The sequence below is a fragment of the Dromiciops gliroides genome, chromosome 4 (genome assembly GCF_019393635.1).
Source record: "Dromiciops gliroides isolate mDroGli1 chromosome 4, mDroGli1.pri, whole genome shotgun sequence".
NCBI lineage: Eukaryota > Metazoa > Chordata > Mammalia > Microbiotheria > Microbiotheriidae > Dromiciops > Dromiciops gliroides.
In genome coordinates this window covers 177,117,062-177,140,198 of record NC_057864.1, presented here as the reverse complement: position 1 = coordinate 177,140,198, position 23,137 = coordinate 177,117,062, and the positions used below count along the sequence as shown (strand labels likewise).

Genomic DNA, 23,137 nt, shown 5'->3' with positions numbered 1-23,137 from the left:
ATTACTTTTTTTTAGTTCTGCCTTGAGATAATGGACCCTAGGTTTCATTAATACTGTACACATTTTTGGTTAAAAGACTTTCTAAATCTGTTGTCATCTTTTTCCTACTTTTAAGAATGTATATAATGACTGGTATCCCATGGGTGTTAGTAATAAAATAATAGTTGATAGCAATAACAAAAGTATTTTTGGTGTCTATTTACTTAAAAAAAAAATCAGACCTATGATTTGATTAACATAGGAAAACCCCCAGTGTGAAAACCCTTTCCAACAGATGAGGCATTGGCATTTTATAGTTTTAGAGAGTTACCTAGAACACTGACAGGCTCAGTGATTTGCCAGGTTCATTCAGTCAGTGTGTGTCAGAGACAGAATTTGAACCTAGGTCTTCTGGATGCCAGGGCCAACCCCTCTAACCATACTGCCTCTGGAGGCTGCTTATAATTACATTTAAATAATAAATATTACTCTTCCTCTCTTTGGATAATTTATACCCTAGAAAAGTGACCTCCGAGCAAATGGGAATTGAATGGGTTTGATAATGACAAGAAAGGGTCCCCAGTATCTCTCTTTGGGTCAGCGATGCATGCAGAAAGCTTGGAAGAGCAAGAAAGGCAGTGAGCTCCATTCGGGCCAATAAGAGATAGGAGTGATTACACTTAATCTGCTGACCTCCAGTAGCTACTTGCCCCAGGGAACGAGTTCTCAGCCCCAAATCAATATATAAGCTTCAAGAGAGACCACTGCAGTGACCTGGGGTGGGTGGGGGAGACTGGTTGACCTGGGAGGAAAAGTGTGTTTCTGCAGAAATATTTCCTCTTTGCTTGTTAAATACATTAGCAGTTTGGCAGGCAAAAATGCTGTATTGTAAGATGATCAATCACTGTAAGCCATAGCAAATGTCTATATTGCAGATCTGACTTTCACTAACCAGGGCTACAAACTGAGGAGGCTGAAGCTATGAGCTGTGCCAAGAAACCTCAAATAGAGGGACCGGCAGGGACAGCCCCTATTGATGTGCAAGAGTTGGCCATTCTCTCTGCCCCTTGTCTTTCCAATTGCACAGGGAGCATAAATGGAAATCTGAGTCTTTGGCTTTGGGAGAGGTTGCTAAAACAGAGGCTGAATAAAACAAATGACAGCTGCCCCCTTTGTAAAGGATCTTGTTATCAGATAAGAAGGTTCTCAGAACAGGGAAGAGCCCCCTGATTAAGTTCATGAAATGGTTTTTCATGGCTTAGTTAGGGGCTAAACTGGTATTATAAGAATTTGCCTGTATTTGTGGTTAGCATTTGGGAATGTTTAAATCTGATTTTCTTTCTCCCTGATCTGCTTTTTTCAAAGGATCAGAGGATCATGGGTCTAGAGAAGGAAAGGTCGCAGAGGAAGTAGCTGGAATTAAAACCTAAGGCCTCAGACTTCAACTTCCATGCTCTTCCCACAATACCATGCTGCTTGGAAAATATCACCAGGAAGATCAAATTGATGACACCTGAGGACATATAGTGTAGTTCTCTCATTTTCCAGAAGGGGAAACTCAGTCCCAGAGAGGTTGTGACTTGACATATGTCACACAGGTAGCATTAGGGGTGGGATCTGGAGATCTGAGAGCCCTCTCACTTCATAGCCAGTGCTTTCTCCACTGGGTTATGCAGTAAGAGAAGAACCAGATGTTTAGGGTGGGAGACGATGCTGGGAATTTCAGAAGTAGCACCAGCTGGATTATTTGGCAGGAAGTAGAGTTTCTTTCTGAATTTAACTTCAAAAAGTGATAGTATAGAGGCAGCTACATGGCGCAGTGGATAGAGCACTGGCCCTGGAGTCAGGAGTACCTGAGTTCAAATCCAGTCTCAGACACTTAACACTTACTAGCTGTGTGACCCTGGGCAAGTCACTTAACCCCAATTGCCTCACTGAAAAAAAAAAGTGATAGTATATCTGTCTTAGTTCATAGGACAACAACTCAATTATTTCAGAATTGGAAGTGACCTTAGAGATCATCCAGTTCAACTTCCTAATTTTACAGATGGGGAAACTGAGGCACGGAGGGATTTGTTTAAGTATCTTGCTTAGTATCATTAAGTTATAAACTATATGTTCTCCCTCCAAATCTAGAACCCCTTCCATTACCCCACACTAACCCCAATGTCCCTTTTCCTCTTTGTATAAAGTGTTGATTTAGAAGGGTAGATGCTACTAATGAGTTGGGGGGGGGTGGTCTGTGGCAGACTACATCTCTCCATCCATTCAGAGCTCTGCTAGGATCTGAGAAAAAGCCAGAGACCAAAGTTAAATGGAATGGGGCCTGGAGAATCCATTGTAAATATATCTTGTATAGGATGACCTAGGAAGAATGTCACTTTAGCTGAACATCTAAGTAGTTTTCTGAATATTTATTAGCTCATCATGGTCTTTTAGTAAATGAATCTAATGTTGGTTTCTAGGGATGTGGCTATTTAAAAAGATGAGAGCATTAGATGGCAGCTTCTCTTTTGATTAGCTTTTCAACTGGACTAAAATTTCCAGTCTGTGCCTTTCCCCTAATGCCTTGGAACAAGAAAGTCCGATCTCCCAGCAGAGCAGTAACTAGTGATTTGGACACACTGAATGAGCTTTGCAAAATGCTCCCAAGGGCAAGCAGGGCTAAGTTCACTCTCAAATGAACTTTTAAAGGCAATTAATGCTAGAGAGGGAGAGATTCCTAGACACAAGTCCATGTTGGGGGAGAGACCCTGGGATACTCACTGCCACTTGGGAGAGATAGAAAATCTTGGACACTGGTCCTTAGAGAAGAGATAAAGCCCTCGAGATATTTTGAAGCTGCTAACGGAGAGGTTTCTGCCAGAGGGAGGAGTGAGGCAGGGGGCAGGGCAGGGTCAGGCTGGGTACTGAATTCAGTTTGCTTTGGGTAGATCTGAGGGAAAAAGTATCATCTGGCAGATTTCCATTTAAACATTTCTCATGGTAGCTAAGCTTGGTTGTTTCTATACTAATGAAGAAGAATGTGTTGTCAGTGAGTCCACTTGCCTTGTTCCAGTTATGGTCTATCTTCAAGTAATTACTAACTTGTGGGGATGCTGACACATTTGATTATTGTTTGAAACACTGCCCTTCAAATCCCACACTCCAGATCTATGTGTGGTATAAAGTTATTTTTAAGAGTAAAAACGAATTGAAACTAATTTATGGAGATGGGAGATGAAGGAAAGAAGGGAGAATGTCCTAGTAAGTTCTTAGAGAGATATCTCTCCACACATCTCTTGATATAAAGCAAAATCAGAGCAAGGGGTGTGGTGGGGGTCCACAATTTGGTATTACTGGTGATTACTATTCCAGGTAGCATTGAGAGGCATCATGGTAATAGTGGGAAAAACATCTAAGTGGAAGTCAGAGGCTTTGGGTTTGAATTCCAGATCTGCTACTTATTTCTTGTGTGATTTTTTCCCTTTCTAGGTCTGTTTCCTTCATTAAAAATCGGGGTTGGGTTAGTTAATCTCTTAGCTCCTTCAGCTGTAAATCCTACAATATATAACTTGGTAGTAACTATGGATATTCTAGCACCTCTCTCTCCCTTCCTCCCTTTCTCTTGCTTCCTTCCCCCTCTCTCCTTTCCTTTCCTCTATATCTCTCTCCTCTCCCTTTCTCTATCTTCCCCTTCCATTTCATCTCTTTTTTTTCCCTTATCCTTCTTCTTCTTCTTCTTCTTCTTCATCTATCATCTTTTTGGTGAGAAAGTAAAGAACTCCCTAGATTTTCCTCTCTGGTGAGGTGAAGGCTTCCTCCATGGCATGGGCTGTCTGTGTAGCAGTGGAGGTATTGTGAGACCAACTAAGAGAAGTCCTACCTCTCATGTCCTTAGACCTTAATCTACAGAATCAGATTTCATAGAGTCATAGATTTAAGATTGGGAGGAAACTCAAAGGCTATGTAGTCCAATCCCCTCATTTTTAGGATTCGGGAATTGTGGCCCAGGGAGGTTAATGTCATACCCAAGGTCATGAAGATAATAAATGTCAGAGGCAGAATTTGAACCCTTGACCTTTCCCTGCCAAGCCTCAGCTGTGGATTACTCCTATCATGTGGATTACTGCCTTCACTCTTATATTCAATGGTACTGAGTAGAGCTCAAGAAAATCACACAACCATGTTGATATGGGGTACTAAAAATTTTGTTACCTAATCTCAACTGGGTCTTCTCTGTGGCAAGGCAATACTTTTATGCTTCTCTAATTAACTCACTATTCCACTCACCACGGAGTCTCTTACAAACCTTTTCATTTCTCCTCAAACGTCTTAAGGCTCCCCAATCTCTACCTCTCCAATGAGAACTTTGTTTTTTTATATTAATAGCATTATGAATATAAATTTATTTAGAATTTTCCCCAAGTTACATGTAAAAGCAAATATTCACATCATTTTTAAAAAACTTTGTGTTCCAAATTCTCTTCCTCCCTCCCTCCCACCCCTCCTTAAGACTCAAGCAATTCAATATGTTATACATGTACAGTCATGCAAAACATTAGAACTAACAAAAAATTATACTTCAATCTGTAGTTCATCAGTTCTTTTTTCTGTAGACTGAATTCTTCTTTTTAAAAATTTTTTTTTACAAGGTCTTTCTGATAGGACCTTGCTCATCATTTCTTACAGCACAATAGTGTTCGATCCTAATCTCATCCCACAATTTGTTCAGCCATTCCCCAATTGATGGGCATCACCCCAATTTCGAATTCAACTTGAAAAATTTATTTATTTATTTAAAAAATTTTTTCCCACTGAGAAATTTGACTTCTACTTCACTAAAAAATGGAGACTATTCACTGAGATCCCCATCTCCCCTCCTCATTTCATATCACCCAGATTTCTGCCACTCTCTCCTCCCTTATTCTGTCTCACATGAAGAGGTAAACCTCCCAGCTAAAGCAAATCCCTCACATTGTCAAGCGATCTGTTCTGTCACATATCCTCCAGCAGGTTGCCTCTCCTATCACTCCCACCCTCATATTGTCTTCACTCTCTCACTCTCTACTGGTTGCTTTCCTACTGTCTACAATCATGCCTGTGTCTCCTCCATACTCAAACCCCCTTCATTTCATCCATCCATCCCTGCTAGCTACCATCCTCTATCCCTCCTCCCATCTGTGGCCAAACTCAAAAAGCCCAGATGTCTCCTACTTTCTTTCTTTTGATTTCTCAACCCCTTACAATCCAACTTCTAACCTTATCTCCATTTTCTTTCAGTTGCTCTGCTTGGCTTTCATTCCACAGAAGGAGAACAATATTTCCCTTCCCCACCTCCCAGGACAAGTTGATCACCTGAAATCTCAAGACCAACAAAGAATTATTCAGGTTTTGATTGGCTACACCTCCTCTACTCTCCCTCACTTACCTCTGCCATCTGATTGGAGGGCTTGCAGGTAGAGCACTAAATTCATCCCAAAGCTTTCCTTTATAGAGGTCTTACAACCTTCCTGGTTAACTCCATTCTCCATTAGTATCTCTGCTTACTTTGGACTTCAGGAACATCATGCTATCAATGCTAGATAGCCCCTGGTTGTTCCCTGGTCCTCCTCAGCTTTTCAGACTCCTATTGTGTGTTGTCTTTCCCCATTAGAGGGCAGAGACACACTCTCTCTGTCTCTGTCTCTGTCTCTTTGTCTCTGTCTCCCTGTCTGTCTCTGTCTTTCTCTGTCTCTTTGTCTCTCTCTGTTTCTGTCTCTTTGTCTCTGTTTCTCTCTGTCTCTGTCTCTCTCTATCTCTGTCTCTCTGTCTTTCTCTCTCTGTCTCTCTCTCTCTCACTCCTTGCCTCCCCCTCTCTCTTTCTCTTTCTCAATTTCCTGGTTCTCTTCCCACCCCTCTCCCCAGTCTGTGTGATTGTGAGACTTCTCAGTCTCTTTTACTGTATTTTCATTCTGATCATGCTTGTGTCCCCCCAAGGCTCTGTCTTGGACCCTCTTTTCTTCTCCCTATCTTCTACTGAACTTGGTAATATAGTAAATTCCCACAATTTCAACTATTAGTTCTTCACAGATGATTCTCCAATTTCTTTGTCCAACCCTTTCCTCTCTTCTGATCTTCTTTCTCACATCTCCAACTACCCATTGGACATCTCAAACTAGATATGCCCAAATTATCTGAACCTCATAATGCCCGAAACTGACCTCATTATTTTTCCTTGCAGACCCTCCCATCTTGCTAACTTTCCTATTACTGTGGACAGTACCACCATCCTTCCAGCCACTTAGGCTCCAAAAGTAGGTGTCTTCTTTAAGTCCTCATTCCCTCTCACCACCCCCATGGCCAATCAGATGACAAGTCCTCTTGTTTCTATCATCATATTATTTGTTGTATATGTTGCCTTCTTTCCTCTGACACTGCTATTATCTTGGTGCAGCCCCTCATCCCCTCATGCCTGGACTATTAAAGTATTGATCTCTCTTCTTCCATTCTAGTCTATCCTCCACACGGCTGTAAAAATGGTCTCCCTAGAGCAGCTAGGTGGTGTAGTAGATAGAGCACTGGCTGTGGGTTCAGGAGTCCCTGAGTTCAAATCCAGCTTCAGACACTTGACACTTACTAGCTGCGTGACCCTGGGCAAGTCACTTAACCCTCATTGCCCCGCAAAAAAAGTCTCCCTAAAGAGCAATCCTGACTATGGCAAAACAAACAAACAAACAAACAAAACAACAACTCCAGGGACTCCCTATTGCCTCCAAGATCAAATATAAAATTCCCTTCTTAACCTGAGCTATATTGCTATATTTTCCCTGTATTCTTACTTCTCATCCTGCCCAACCTCACCCCCATCACCTTTGTTCCAGTGACACTGGCCTTGCTACTTCTCAAAGAAGACACTGAATCTCCCAACTAGAGGTATTTTTACTAACTGTTCCCATTCCTGGAATGTTCTCCCTCCTCATCTCCACATCTCAGGTTTTCTGGCTTCATTCAAGTCCCAGTTAAAATTCTATCACCTATAAGAAGCCTTACTAGAGCCCTCTCTCTATGGATTAATCTTCAGTTTACCTTGGATATAACATGTTTGCCCACAATTGTTTTCATGTTCTAATTCCCATTAAAATGTAAGTTCCTTGAGGTCAGGGACTATTTTTTTATCTTTCTTTGTATCCGCAGTGTTTAGCACAATACTTGGCAGATAGTAGGTGTTTAAAAAATGCTTATGGACTTAATGATAGATCTCTGACTCCAGAGCCTGGGATCTTTCCACAGTACCATGCTAATTCTTCCTTTCATTTTGAGAGTTTAACCATCATCTGCCCTTGGAATTTACGGTTTTCTGAAATGAGTTCCCCAAATATCTTTGGGAAAGACTTCATTTCACATGAATTCTGATAGAAATAAAAAACAAAGCAACCTGATTAGTGCAAATGATGAATCCCTTGAAGTAGTCACCTGCATTTGAATTTGTAACATTTGCCGTTGTAATTATATAAAATATGGTAATTTATTCCAGCCCAATGGAAACATGCAGTGTAAATTCAAATAATGCAACTATTTCATGGGATTCGTTATTTGCACTAATAGGAACCTAGATATCTTCTGTAGCTTAGTAGCTTGTTTGGTAGAAAGTCAACTCCTTGAGGTCAGGGACCACTTTATTTTTTTCCTTTTATCTTCAGTGACTAACTTAATGCCTGGCATGTAGTAGGAGCCTAATAAAGGTTTGTCAAATTGGATTGGTTATGACTCATTTGAATATTTCTACAACCCAACTTATATCAAGTGATTATTATGGGAATTCACAATTCTGTTAGGGGTTGGGGAGAAGGTAGATGATGGAGTGAATACATGCAAGATACTCACTTTCATAAATATAGAAACTACCACCAATCCATTTGGACTTTTTGCAGCCTCTGTGACGTTTGTATATAGTTCATGGTTATAGTGGATTAGCTGAACCTGGCAGGAGAGATGAAAAAAAACAACAGTGGCATTAAAAAGGGCACCATACATCACATTTATAGGGATCAACAGCAATGCATGTTGCAGATGATTAGAAACAAAGTCTTTTTTAAATGAGGGGATTTCACAGGAATTAAGGGTTCCATTTTTTAAATTTTTGCAAAGGTTTTCTGGTAACATGCATGATTTTAATAACCCCAGTGACCATCTGGCTCTGCTTGGCCCCAACCCAGGATGTCTCCTCTAAGCTGTTGGTAAGTGAATTTTCCTGGGGGCTGGTAGGCTCATCCGAAGCTATAACAGCAGCTGGCACTGGTATCACAAAATGTTCTTCATAGTAATAGGGGCAAAACAGGAGATGTGAGCTAGGGAGGCAGCCTGGTGAGCTGCTGAGACTACAAAGGGAGCAGGAGAGGCAGAGAAAGAAGAAAGGGAGATGGCAGGGATGGGGGCGGGGGATGGAGGGAGAAAGCGGGACATATGGAGAGAAAGATTCAAAGAAAAAGCATGAGAAACTGAGGCAGGTACAGACTATGAGAGGAATAAGGGAATGAGAGGATGAAAAGAGAGAGAACCAGAGAGAAAGAGAAAACAGCAAATAGAATAAAAGAGAGAAAAAAAAAAGAGCTCAGGCTTATGATGCTTCAGGCAAGAGAGGATAGATAACTACTTTTTTAGCAGCTCCGCACACTGTGTTTAAACTTTTGTATTGGGCCCATCCAACACTGTACATCCTTCACTCTGTTGATTATTGAATTTATGTTCATTTTAGAGAGAGAAGCTGTCTTGACCCTTGTCCAAAGTTAATTTAGAGATGAAAATAATTAAAAATTAAAAGCCAGTCTGACAATGAAACAGGATAATGTTTTCCAAATAAATGAATTTGAGGATCAGATCTATATTTCAATGGTGTGGGGAATTCCTAGGGAGGAAAACTCTCAATCAGTTAGGATTACCTCTTGTTATTGCAATTTGTAGGTCTAGACAATTAATTGTCTATACTTAAAGCTGGAAGAGACCTCGGAAGCCACCAAATTAAAATTTCTTTATTTTACAGATTAAAGTGACTTGCCCAGGGTCAATCAACTAGTAAGTGTGTGAGATGGGATTTGAACCCACATCTTTTTGACTCTGAGGCCAATTTTTTTTTTTTTTTTTTTTGCCGGGCAATGGGGGTTAAGTGACTTGCCCAGGGTCACACAGCTAGTAAGTATTAAGTGTCTGAGGCTGGATTTGAACTCAGGTACTCCTGAATCCAGGGCCAGCGCTTTAACACTGGCGCCATCTAGCTGCCCCTGAGGCCAATTTTTTTTTTTTTTTTTTTTTTTTAGTGAGACAATTGGGGTTAAGTGACTTGCCCAGGGTCACACAGCTAGTAAGTGTTAAGTGTCTGAGGCTGGATTTGAACTCAGGTACTCCTGATTCCAGGGCCGGTGTTCTATCCACTGCGCCATCTAGCTGCCCCATGAGGCCAATTTTTTATCCACTATGACTTGACTTTTATTTATCACTCTGGCTCTGTCTGACATTTGTCATTCCATTGATCAACATGTTCTTTGAATAGTTCTTTTGTAATAACTCAACTTGATCAATGCTTTTTTTTATATCTGAGTAATCATTTGCTGAAGGATAGCATCCTAAGCAAAGGAACACTCTGGGTATAGTGGAGCTCTTAGGGATGAGTCAGGGAGGGAGACCCAAGAGTTTTCTCTATGCTCAAAATAATCCTATTTATTTTTGCACTTTTCATGAGTTTTGCCAATAGAGCCAGATGGTAGTAAGGTGATGTGTCATTGGAAGAGAAATTCCACCTGGGGAATGAAGTCTCCTCCTCTGGTGGGAGCAGTGACTTCCAGGGTATATCATACCATGCTCTTCCAACAGGTAACCTGGGCCTACCTTCCTCCCCTAGTGTATTTCCATGGGTAAAGAAGCAGTTGCCTTGTAAGTTATGCAGTGTGAAAGGAGTCTAGAGCCCCTGGGGGGTGCTGTGGCCTCTCCCCTTCAGTGACCAGGCAGTTTCTAAATGAGAGGCAAAATGTGTACCTAATGTGTGCACAGATGATCTGTGACAACCTCTCAGTACACTCAAGCAAGTAGAAATGTATTAAGGAGCAACTTGGAAGTTTCAACATATTCTGAGAATTGGACTGTAAAGAGATGGTAGTTCAAGGATTTTCCTGGCCCCAAAGTGACACTTCTCTTTGACATTCTAGCCAGAGTAGCTGAAGAGTATGAGAAGATCTACAGGGCCATGGAACACTTCCTCTTAGGTGTATGGAAGTTACATTGCATTCAATGAGACCTGACATTTAGAACTTTGCTTTGAAGAAAGATAAAGTGACCTGGGGTATTCAGAAGAGAGGGGGCATGGGTCAGAAAACTTGACCCTCTAGTTTAGTACCTGATTTTCACTCAGGAAATCATTTAATCTCTCTCATCCTCAGTTTCTCTAGTTGTGCAACTGGGGATCATAGATTTAGAGATGGAAGGAGAAAAGCAAGTCTAACCCATTCATTTTATAGATGAGAAAACTGAGGTCCTAAGGACAGGGCAGTGACTTGCCAACATCACCTAGGGAGTACATGGCATATCTGGAATTCAAGAGCTCTAATTTCAAATCCACCATCTTTTCCCACTGAGCCATCCTATTTTTCTCATATAATAATGCTAATGTCTATCCTCTCGAGAATTCATTCATTTACTCTATACATATCTACATAGATCTAATTAGTTACATCTTGCTCTTCCATTGGACTGTGAACTCCTTGAGAACAAGTGCTGTTGGTGCCTTTCTCTGTACTCCTATCAATGAGCAAATAGTAGGAGCTTAATAACTGCTTGCTGACTGACTGATAATACCTCCTCTGCAGGGTTATTTGTGAAACCAAATGAGAGCAGGTCTGCAAAAGTGCTTTGTAAACCTGAAAGTGATAAATGATGATTATCATTATTTTGTGAAAGCACTTTTAAATTTGGAGGAATTGATGGTATACTGTGAAAAGGACTGAATTTTAAGTTAGACAACTTCAGTTTTGCTCCCAATCTGCCATATAGGAATCTATGACAAAGACCAAGTTGGTTGATCAACATTTATTAAGTGTCTACTATGGGCCAGACAATGTGCTAAGTGCTGCGGATCCAAAAAGAAGCAAAAGACAATCTCTGCCCTCAAAAATTTGCAATATATTGGGGGAGACAAATAAGTACAAACAAGCTACATAATGGATAAATAGGAAATAATTAAAAGGGAAGGAAATAAATCAAGAGGGATTGAGAAAGTCTTCCTATAGAAAATGGGATTTTAGCTGGGGCTTAAAGAAAGCTAGGGGAGCCAGTAGGTAGGGATGAGGAGGGAGAGCATCCCAAGCATGGGGAACAGCTACAGAAAATGCTCAGAGCCAAGAGATGGAGTTTCTTGTTCATGAGACTGCAAGGAGATCAGTGTTACTAAATCAAAGAATTTGTGGGGAAAGTGAGGCATGAGGAGATTGGAAAGGTACAAGAAGAGGTTGGAAGGGACTTTGCAATGACAGAGAATTTTGTTCTTGATCCTAGAAATGATAGGGAGCCTCTGGAATGTTTTGAGTTGAGGATGCTAGGAGGGGTGACAGGTGAGACCTGTTACTTTAGGAAATCACTTTGACAACTGAATAGAAAATGGTTTGGAATGGGATGAGAGTTGAGTTGGGCAAACCCACATGATACTGTGTGATGTAATGATATCATACATGTTTTGTAACTGAAAAACCCTTAAAACAGCATGTGAGTGCATATGCAGTACAGATCTGTGATTTTATTATTATAGAGGACTTCTAGTGTGGAAACTCCCTCTACTGATACATGCCACGCAACTTATAATCATAGAATATTGTATCACACATTGAGATGAAGTGAATTGCCTATAGTCAGACAGCTAGTATCTACCAGGCAGGACTGAAATCCAGATTCTGCTGATTTCTTTCTTTCTTTTTTTTGTGGGGTAATGGGGGTTAAGTGACTTGCCCAGGGTCACACAGCTAGTAAGTGTCAAGTGTCTGAGGCTGGATTTTAACTCAGGTACTCCTGAATCCAGGGCTGAATCTTTATCCACTGCACCACCTAGCTGCCCTCAGAGTCTCCTGATTTCAAGGCCAACTCTTTACCCATTATACTATGCTGCCTCTCTATAAAAATAGAAACTATTGTTGGTAACATTATTTATGGCCAGCAGTCCTATAGGTTTTTGAAATGCTAATATATTTAAACCTTTTTATTTTCACTTTTAGATTTTTAGAGATGTTGGTGGATGGGCTGTATGCTATACTTAACTTCTCCATGGAATCAAGCAGACATCTGAGTCAAGGTTCAACCAAGGCCTAGACACTGCTAATCAATAAAATGCCATCTCATAGTAGAACTGGGGAAATCAGGAAAAAGATCTTTTATTTTTGTTTGTTTTATTTTATTATTTTTTTTTAGGGAAAGGTCTTTTGTAGAAGTCTTGGGTTTAAGTTGAGTCTAAAAGGAAATCTGGGATTCTAAGAGCTATAGTTGAAGATAGAGAATATTCTGCAAATTGAGGGGAGAGGAGAGAGAATAGCTTAAGCAAAGACACAAAGAAATAGATGAGTGTTGAATGGGACGAATTTTTCTTGTTGTTCAATCTTTTTTAGTCATGTGTGACTCTTTGTAACCCCATTTGGGGTTTTCTTGGCAAAGATATTGGAGTGGTCTATTTCCTTCTCCAGCTCATTTTACAGTTGAGGAAACTGAGGCAAACAGGGTTAAGTGACTTGCCCAGGACCACACAGCTACTAAGTGTCTGAGACCAGATTTGAACTGAGGAAGATGAGTCTTCCTGGCTCCAGGCTTGGCACTCTAGCCACTCTATTCATTGCCACTGGAAGAAACAGAAGGCTTTTAATGAGAAGATTGATCACTAAGGGATGAGTTTTTTGGAAATGCAACTCATGAAACAAAGAAAGTTACAAAATCACTCCCAGTCCTTAAGATTCTCTTCTATTTTTGCAGTGATGGTTAAGGAATGGCAGAAAAGGCAACAGAGGTTACTAAAAATTGCCCAGCTTTTTAGATTGTCAATAACCATTAATTCTATGCTGCCTATGAATCCAGAATGTATTGTCTTTCTACCTTCCTATTTAAATAGGGGAAAAAACCCAGTAGCTACAATATAAAATTACCAGGGAGAGGGGGTACCAAGGACAACCCCCTCCCCCCAGGCCAAAATGTAAGAGACCAGCACAAAGGAGCCTCATGAGTCCGGATTGCTCTGGGGCAGAGGAGGAGGTGCCGCTGAGGGCTTCTCTGCACCCTCTCAAGTCCAGCTATAATTGCTTGCCACAGGGCTCCTGCAGTCTCAAGGAATAACTTTTCTAGTGAAGGAAAAAGATAAAGATACACCAGGGAACAATACAAAGTCTTACAAGGCACAGTGGGATAACTCCAGGAAAAAAAAAATGAGCCACGGCCTGCTTATTTTCCCATCAATATATTTCTCGGTCCATCAACATTGGCTTGGCAATGTCAATTACAGTTCTAGCAGCTGCTCTTTGCATAACAAACACTCTTAGCTCCTCATTCATCACACCTGGGGAATAAAGGGAGTCTGCCCTTGTTTCTATCCAGATCAGATATGGAACTAGTTTTGGGAAGTTGGATCACAGGGGAAATACTTCTTGATATGGTAAATCCTTTTCATTAGGAGTGTCATTCTGCAAGTGCCCTACAGATATTTACTGGATGATTTTTGTTTTTGTTTGTTTGTTTGTTTTTGCATGGGGCAATGAGGGTCAAGTAACTTGCCCAGGGTCACACAGCTAGTAAGTGTCTGAGGCTGGATTTGAACACAGGTCCTCCTGAATCCAAGGCCAGTGCTTTATCCATTGTGCCACCTAGCTGCCCCCTTTACTGGATGATTTTTTAAGGAAAATTCTGTAATCCACAATCATATTTTATTAAGAATTTCTGATAATTCATTCAATGGAATGTAAGCTTCCTGAAGGCAGGGACTTCATGTCTGTCATACAGCAGATGCTTAGTGTTTGTTGAACTGAATTAATACAGTTAATCCTCAACTTTCATAGGGGTAACATTCTTAGAAAATGGCACAAAACTAAAAAAAATGTCAATGTTGATATATTGAGCCTCTGGGAAATAGGGGGTTCCATTCCCCCAACCACCAAAAATTAATCTTTCACTAGATTTGCTGAAAGTACACTTTTCTGTATAAATTTTTTTATAACAAAGCATTAATTCTGATAATATGAACTTTCCTAACATGTGACTGTGAATTAAAATGAAGTATGACAAAATAAAATTGGTGACATGCAAAACATTTTCCCCCTGGTACTTCCCTAGAATTCTGTAGCCTTTGTTACTAACATTGCAATTAAAAACAAACAAAATATTGATTTCAAGACAATATTCACTTTTCATAATACATGAAATCTATAGTACCATAATTATTGTAAGTACAGCAAATAAAATTCTTAACATGAAAATCCTTTTTTAACTTAAATCTTAGCTTCCACTGTGTCCAACGGTGGTGTGAAGGCTTTGTTCTATATAACTATACTGCTGTAAACTGCTCTACCTTGTTCACCCTCTGAAAACCAAGGGGGAGGTTGCTGGGACTTTAGGCACTGCTGTCGGAAGTCTCCCAAGACCGGCAAGGTCTTGACATCGCCTCCAACACTGTCTTTCATAGCTATGGATGACATTAGAGATTGTGAAGGCTGTACTGGCTTGAATTGAAATATCCTAGTATGATGCTAGCTGCTCCATAAATTTGTGCATCCTCCTTTTTTTTTTCCTCTTCTGCACAAGGCCTCTAATGTAGTGAGAATGAGGTTACTAATAAAATCACTCGAATGCTTGAAGTCTAAGAAAGTGTAAATGTGCAAATGTTAAGCATTGACTGTATTTGGTTACCTTATCTTGACCTGCCACATGCACTTGAAAGCAATAAAATTACATGAAGCTCATCCAGAGTGAATTCTTGATTCCTGGAGATCTTCAAATAGAGAGATGATGACCACTTTTGGGGGTATTGTAAGAAAGAATTTCTTTTTCAGGCATGGAATTACATTAGATTGACCTTCAGAAGTTTACTGCAACTGTGACATCTCTACTTTTATTATATATTATCTTACTCTTCTCTAATTAAGACATGTCTCCTCTCAAAGAGATCAAGTTTTCCTTCTCTATTTTTGATTTAGAGAAAGAACCAGAGAACCTCATGCCTCATTCTGACTTCCAGGCCAAGAGTGATGATGGTAGAGGAGAGGGAATAGTACAGTATTCTTCACAACAGGGGAAACAGATAGCTAAGACACAAAGTGCTTTGCACCTAGTTGATGTTTAATACATTTCATAAATATTTGTTGATCTATGACATTCTCTGTATGTTACATGGAATTGGGGCTGAGGAGAACAAATGAGGATGGGCTTTGGGTGATGAGGTAATTATTATGGTCCCCTAAAGGGGACTCATGAATGCCAGTATTTATGCAATGACTCAGCCTAAGGAAAAGAGGAAAAGAGGTGTAAGGTTCAAATTGGGATCCAAAGGAGATTAAAAAAGAGGGAGCTAGGGTTTCTCAGGAATGCCAAAATCCAAAGGACTGAGATGGACATGGAAAATCCTAGGGCCAGGATAGAAATTTTAAACTAGGGAGGTTGGCCAAGGACAGAAGGCACACTACCAGGATTGTTGGCAAAAGGACTGTTTGATGCAATGCAAATCCTCAAATCTTTGGCCTATTCTGGAACTGGCATGCATCTTGTGTCCCTCTCTTCCCTCCCCTGCTCGAACTTGTAAAGGTCATGGCTAGGCTTGCCATGTATTCCTCTGGCCCCCTTGGGCTCTTGCTTTCCACCAAACACACACTGTTGCAAAGCTTGGCTACATAGATATAGGGACCAACTCTACTTGTTTAACCCCAGATCTCATTATCTGGGTAGTGGCCATAACCACAACACAAGGGAAACCAGCAGTAATCTGATTTCTCCATGGCAAATAATTGTAGAATTCTTTGATGATTGTCCAGAAGATCTCTATTAACCAACAGACCACGTTGAAAGGAAAGCTTCCAAAGAGACAGCAAAGCCCCTGCAAAATAACTCAGATACACAGGAGAACCAGGCATATTGAGTTGTACTCCGTTTCTCAGAGCTTCAACTCAAGAAGCAATTATTAAGTGCCTACTATGTGCCAAGCACTGTACTAACCACTAGAGATACAAAGATGAACATGGCACTAGTCTCTTCCCTCAAAGGGCTCCCATTACAAAGAAGGAGTTTTCATTTATCTTGGAGAAGTGAGTCACTAGTCCCTGATGGATGGGAATTGATTGCCTTTTAGGGCTTTGGGAGCCCTGCAGGGTTGCCACCTTTCAGGTCTAGTGGTACAAATCCAAGTTTATGCATTTTTGCAGCATTTGGCTCTGTCAGCAGAGGTCAGTGAATTCATGAGGAAAGTGACTACTCAGGTTAGCCTCATTACCTGAGGACATCCTCCTTGTAGCAAGGTTGTGGAAGACACAATGTGGTACAAAGAACACTGGACTGAGACCCTTGCTGCCCATGTCAGCCATTGCGCAAAGACTCAGCTAGAATCTTCAAGGCTATAATTTTTGAGGGGGAAAGATAATAATATTGAATAATATTATTTAATATTATAATTGAATAATAATAATGGCTAAAATTTACACACTGATTAAGTTTGCAAAGTGCTTTATAAATATCATTTGATCCTCACAACAACATGGAGATGGATTGATATTAATATCTTCATTTTTAAGAGGAGGAAACTGAGGCAAACAGAATAAAATGACTGTCCACGACTCACACAGCTGGTTAATGTCTGAGGGCAGGATTTGAGCTTAGATCTTCTTTGACTTCAAGTCCACACCTACTGACACCTACCTGCCCCTTGATACTTTAAAGCACCATGTAGTATTTGACATACATCCATATATATATATATATATATATATATATATATATATGTATATATATATGTATACACACACACACATATAATTTTTTGTGGTTCAATGAGGGTTAAGTTACTTGCCCAGGGTCAGACAGCTAGTAAATATCCAGTGTCTGAAGCTGGATAAGAACTCAGGCCCTCCTGAATCCATGGCCAGTGCTTTATGTTTTGTTATCCACTGTTCCACCTGCTGCCATATATCCATATTTTATTTTATTTTTTGTCGGGCAATGAGGGTTAAGTGACTTACCCAGGGTCACACAGCTAGTAAGTGTCAAGTGTCTGAGGCTGGATTTGAACTCAGAACCTCCTGAATCTGGGGTTGGTGCTTTATCCACTGCGCCACCTAGCTGTCCCCATATATCCATATTTTAAAAGAGAATCATAAAAAATAGAAATTTTGAGCAAGAAAGGGACCTTAGAGATCATCCAGAAACATGGTATGCTTCTCTGCAAACTTTGATGGAAAACTCTGCTCTCGTTCTTACTCATTGTGAGACCCTAGGCAAGTCCCTGAGTCTCAGTTTTCTCACTTGTAAAAATGGGAATAAAATACTAATATAGTAGAATGCTGGCTTCAGTTTTTTCACGTGTAAAAGGAGGATAACATTACTTGCAGTGTTTACATCACATGGTTGATGTGAATATTGGATCAGAGAGTGTATATAAAGTGCTACAGGAATGTTAGTTCTTGTTTTTGCTGCTACATCTCCCAGCTGTTGGAGGGAAAGCACTTTGCAAATGGCTAATTGCAAAGTAGATTGAAAGGTGTTATTATCCAACCTTTTTGTTTCACGGGGGACAAAACTCAGTCCTAGAGAAGGGGTTTGACTTTGGGGTTCAGACTGGGTTCTTAACAAGTTTCACACCCAAATGATATTTACATCTTTATCTGGTTCTGTGATTTCTCGGGTAAGGGAACTTCCGCAAGGAAATTTCTCTCCCTGATGTGGGTCAGCAACTGGTCTCTAACTTGTAGTTTTTGAGACTTGCCTGGAGGCACTGACTTGTTGAAGTCAGAGTGATAGTCATCAGTTTCAGAGGCATGCCTTTAACTCAAGTCTTCTGGGCTCTCATTCTATAAATAGCCCACAGGAGGACAGATTGAGGCCCAGTGAATTCAAGAAGAAGGTAGCTCCCTATTTTATGTGATTTAAAAATAAAAGCGATGAATTACTTTTGGGACTCTCCATTGTAATAATTATTCTTCAATAACAACTAGAAAATCCATGTTCAGAATTACAGGAGTCAATGGATCAATTAATCAACAAGAATTTATTAAGGGCTTGCTCTGTGTTAGGAATTTTGCTAAAGGAGGGGAATACAAAGAAAGGTCCTCAAGGAGCTTACATTCTAATCAGGAAGGCAACTCATCGATAAACGCATAAGTATCTAAACAAATAAGTAAATGAATGAATAATAATCTTGTTCTTTCTTTATGTTGATCTAATTGTTACCTGAATTTTATCATACTTCTTATAGTGATTGTTATATTGTTTTGAGCAAGTTCTGTAAAATTGTCCCTCTCCCTCTCCCTTTCCCTTTCCCCCTCTCTCACTTTCTCCCCCTTACTCTTTCCCTCCCTCCCTCTCTCTGTCTCTCTCCTTCCCTCTATCTTTCTGTCTGTTTCTCCCTCCCTCTGTTTCTCTGCCTCTTTTCCTTCCCTTTCCCTCCCCTCTGCCTCCCTCCCTCTGTTTCTGTTTCTATCTCTGTCTCTGTGTCTGTCTTTCATATGCTCTAGTCCAGCATCACAGACTGCCTATTAGACATTTCCAGATGGATGTCCTGTGGGCATCTCAAACTCAACATGTCTGAAATGAAACTCATTATCTTTTCCTCAACATTTCCCACCAATCTTTACTTCTTTCTACGATCTAGGGCACCTTTATCCTTTCAGTCCCTCAGGTTCACAACTTGGACTCACACATGCCTCTTTAATTTCACTCACCCTATCTATCCAATTGGAGAACGAAATGACAAACCACTCCAGTATTTTTGTCAAGAAAACCCCAAACGGGGTCATGAAGAGTCAGACATGGCTGAAATGACTGAGCAACAATAATAACATATATCCAATCAGTTGTTAAGTCTTAACTATGCTACTTCCCCAATCTCACTTCCCCCATTCCCACTCCCACAGCCACAATTTGGTTGAAGCCCTCATCACCTCTCATCTAAGCATTATGATAACTTCTTATTTTGTTTCTCTGCTTTAAGTCTCTTTCCCTTCTAACTTGTCCTCTAAACAACTGCCAAAGGGACATTCCGAAAGAATTTTGCTGACTATGATGTTCCCCCATCAGAACCTCTGGTAGTTCCCAATTGTCTCTGTGTTTAAAAATTCATATTCTTCTGTTTGATATTTCAGGCTCTTCACAGTCTGGCTCCAGCCTACCTTTGGAGGTTTATTTCAAATGATTGCCCATCCACATCCTTTAATTCTATCCATACTGGCTTATTTGCTGTTTCTTGCACATAACATTCCATCTCCTGTCTTTGTGACTTTACACAGGTGGTTTTACCCTTACCTGGAATGTCCTCTCTCCTCACCTGTGCTTCATAGAATCCCTAACTTTCTTCAGTGCCCAACTGATGTATCACCTTCTACATATGGCAATTTTTTGGGGGTGGGGCAATGAGGGTTAAGTGACTTGCCCAGGGTGATCTATCCACCTGCCAGTAATTTAGGTAATATTAGTAAATATATAAAATAAAAGATATTTTCTCTCTTGCTAGCACTCAAAACAGTGCTCTGTACATAAAGGGTGCTTAATAAATTCTTGTGAAAAGACAGTTGGAACACCACCATAGTTAAGTGACTTGCTCAGGATCACACTGCTAGAGAAGATGATAGGGATACAATTGAAGAATCTTGATTTCTTAATTTAGTTTCTCTTCCCAAAGGTTACAGGTTTTAGTGCTGATTCTTCTACTTTTCAGTCAGTCAAATAGCTTTTGTTAAATGTTTCCACTGTGTGAGGCACTGTACCAGGAGGTAGGTGGCCTTTACAAGTCACAATACATATGTATATTAGTTATATAACACAATAATGCCCCAACCTATATTTTCTTTTATTGACAGGTATCTATGATGTTCTGTTTCTAAAAACCAAGTGAGGTATTAAACAGAGAGATCTGCAGTCGCTAAAATGTTTGGCACCATTATGGAGGAGGTCAGTGCAGAAGACACATTCTTCATAGATGTTGAGGTCCTCCAGATACTCTTGCTTCTAAATGGCATTGTGATGATTGGATCAAACCCCGGAACATTCAGTACTTTCCAGATGAAATCCATAATCACTTAAAAGAGTCTGACCTAACTATCCAAACAAGACAAAGCATGTGGATAATAACATCTAATATTCAAACATAAAATACACAGTTGTATATTATGTTGAGATGGCCAATTGCATATCTTTTGTCTTAGAAAGAATGCCAGTAGACAATAAACTGGCCCCAGAAATGAGCAGGAGGAAATCACCGTTAGATTGTTTTGGGGAAATTTTATGTAGTTTTTAAAAAAATGATTCTAATCCTTTCTCTTAAAACAAAACTCATTTCTAAGATCCATATTCTTCCAGTGATGCCATAAGACTACGAAGCATAGAAAACTACAGATTCTAAAGAATTTAAGTTGCAGATTATCCCCAAGAGAATACAGAGGACATACTGGGCTTACACGAATAAACTGCAACATATTAACTTTAAAAATGTTTTGTTGGTGCTCTTTTCTCTTTATGTCACTTCTCAGTGACAATTCAGAACTAATATAATCCTCCCTTTCAAGAAATAAATCTGAATAAAGCAATCAAAACAATGCTAGGTTTAAGAAAGCACACCTTACTTGACACCTATGGTCAACCACCTTTCCACTGAAAGGTAGGAAACATGCTTTATCTTTAGTCCTCTGGAGACGTGGCTGGTCAAGCTATTTCTATATTAGCAGTGAAGAATTTTGTAGAAGTGGCATAGAATACATTATCAAAGAAATGTTTGGCCAGAAAGGAGGAGAGCTAGACACATAGCAAAAATAAGGCGTAACTGACTGACAGCCTGTATACTCCATTGAATGTATAATATAGGGTAGTTAGGTGGTGACATTGTGGATAGAATTCTGAGCCTGGAGTCAGGAAGACTCATTTTCCTGAGTTCAAATCTGGCCTCATCTAGCTGGGTGGCCCAGGGCAAATCACTTAATCCTGTTTCCCTCAGTTTCTCATCTGTAAAATGAGCTGGAGAAGGCAATGGCAAATCACGCCAGTGTCTTTACCAAGAAAACCCCAAGTGGGGTCACAGAGAGTTGGATGTGAAATGACTCGGCAAGAACAACAACAAATACTCCACTGATATCCTTGCCATACCAAGAGATCTAGAGAAAGAGTAAAAAAAAACAAAACCCAAACACCACAAAACCTACCAAAATATAGCCAAATATAATCTACCTCCTGTTTTTATATGGCCCATGAGCTAAGAATGGTTATTACATTTAAAAATAAAGTTTTATTTTATTTAGAAATGTGAAAAACAATTCTTGGCTCAGGCAGGTAATAGGACAGATTTTTGTCATAATCTGCCAACCCATAATCTAGGAGAATGACCCCTCAAGTGCTGTTTGGACCCTTTTTGTAGAATTTATAAGTGGACCCAGATAGATGTCATACAGAATAAGAAAGCCTGGATGGCTCCTTATCTGGATCCTTGGAGAGTACATCCCCATTGAGCAATCATGGAACTCTTTGAAGCATCACTGTTATTAAGAGTACCATTGGATCATCTAATCACTTTGTAAATTTCAAAGCCTTTGTAGAGATAAGGCCTGATTATTTTCATACAGGTATATGCATTTTTCCCCATTAGAAATAAAAGGACTAGGAATGACTTTTGATACGTGAAAGGAAGCTCTATTTCAGTGACTGCTGCTGGAGCCACATTGCTTTTATTTATAGAAAGTCATTAACACATTTTTAGCTATGTGTAAAAGCACACACAGAGTCTGCAGAGAAGCACACAGTTTGATGTTTACCAGCTGCTACTTCCCCCGCCCCTAGGTTTGCAAATTATCACTACTCTGCCTTGGTGCTGATGAACTCCTAAATTTCAAAACATAGGAATGCCAATTATTGCTACAAGTCAAAGTGATTGTTCTGACCCGAGTTGCTAAACAAAATCTCGCTCTCTTAACAATTTACAAAGGGACATGTTTTTCTTCCTAAAAAGGCAAAAAACTTAAGAAAACGTATAATAGCATTTGGACTTTGGAATTAAGTGGCCAAACTTTTGTTGTTGTTTTGTTTGTTCAGTCATTTCAGTTGTGCCCAACTCTCCGTGACCCCATTTGGGGTTTTCTTGGCAGAGATACTGGAATGGTTTGCCATTTCCTTCTGCAGCTCATTTTACAGATGCAGACATGCAAACAGTGTTAAGTGACTTGCCCAGAGTCACACAGTGACAGGCCAGATTTGCATTCATGAAGATGAATTTTTATGATTCCAGGTCCAATGCTTTATCCACTATGCCACCTAGCTGCCCTTTTACTATGCCTACTAGGTACAAAATACCATGTTAACTATTGGAGACACAAATATAAAAACTAGATAGTCCTTGGTCTGAAGGAGTTCATGTCCTAATAGGAGGAGACATATAGGAAGTTTTCAACTGCAAGTCAGATGGTTTTTTAGGGCGTGGCAGCAAAACTCATGATAATATATCTTATTTTATGTGATTAAGTAAATTGTAATTTAAATTTTCAGTTAGCAAATATTTCTTTTCTCTCCTATTACCCCTCTGCTCATCATCATTCATAAAAGAAAAAAGAAAACAAAACTGTTGCAGTAATTATGCATTGTCAAGGAAAACAAATTCCCACATTGACTATGTCCAAAAACATCTCCTTCTGCATCTTGAATCCCTCATCTTTCTGTCAGGAGGTATGTTGCATAACGTATTCATTCATCATCTAGAATCATGTCTGGTCATTACTTTGATAACAGTTCTTCGTCTTCAAAACTGGTTGTCTTTGTTATGTTGGTACAATAGTTTATATTGTTCTAATTTACACACTTCATTTTGCATCAGCAAAATCTTCCCAGATTTCTCTGAAACCATCCTTTAAAATTTTTTATGGCATTATATAATTCTATTACATTTAAGTACCATTGAATATTATTCCATAAATATGAATAAAGAAGGATAATGGCTGTGCTGGGGTAATGGGAC

General features: G+C 39.9%; 1 protein-coding gene across 2 annotated transcripts in view; it reads right to left on the bottom strand.

The window, feature by feature from the left end:
- CA10 (carbonic anhydrase 10) overlaps positions 1-23,137 on the bottom strand; it is a 715,328-nt gene that overhangs the window by 44,824 nt on the left and 647,367 nt on the right. For both annotated transcript variants that reach the window (XM_043963595.1, XM_043963596.1), the window contains exon 5: positions 7,825-7,920. In XM_043963595.1, coding sequence (XP_043819530.1) covers positions 7,825-7,920 — 96 coding nt within the window. The remainder of the gene's footprint in view (positions 1-7,824; positions 7,921-23,137) is intronic.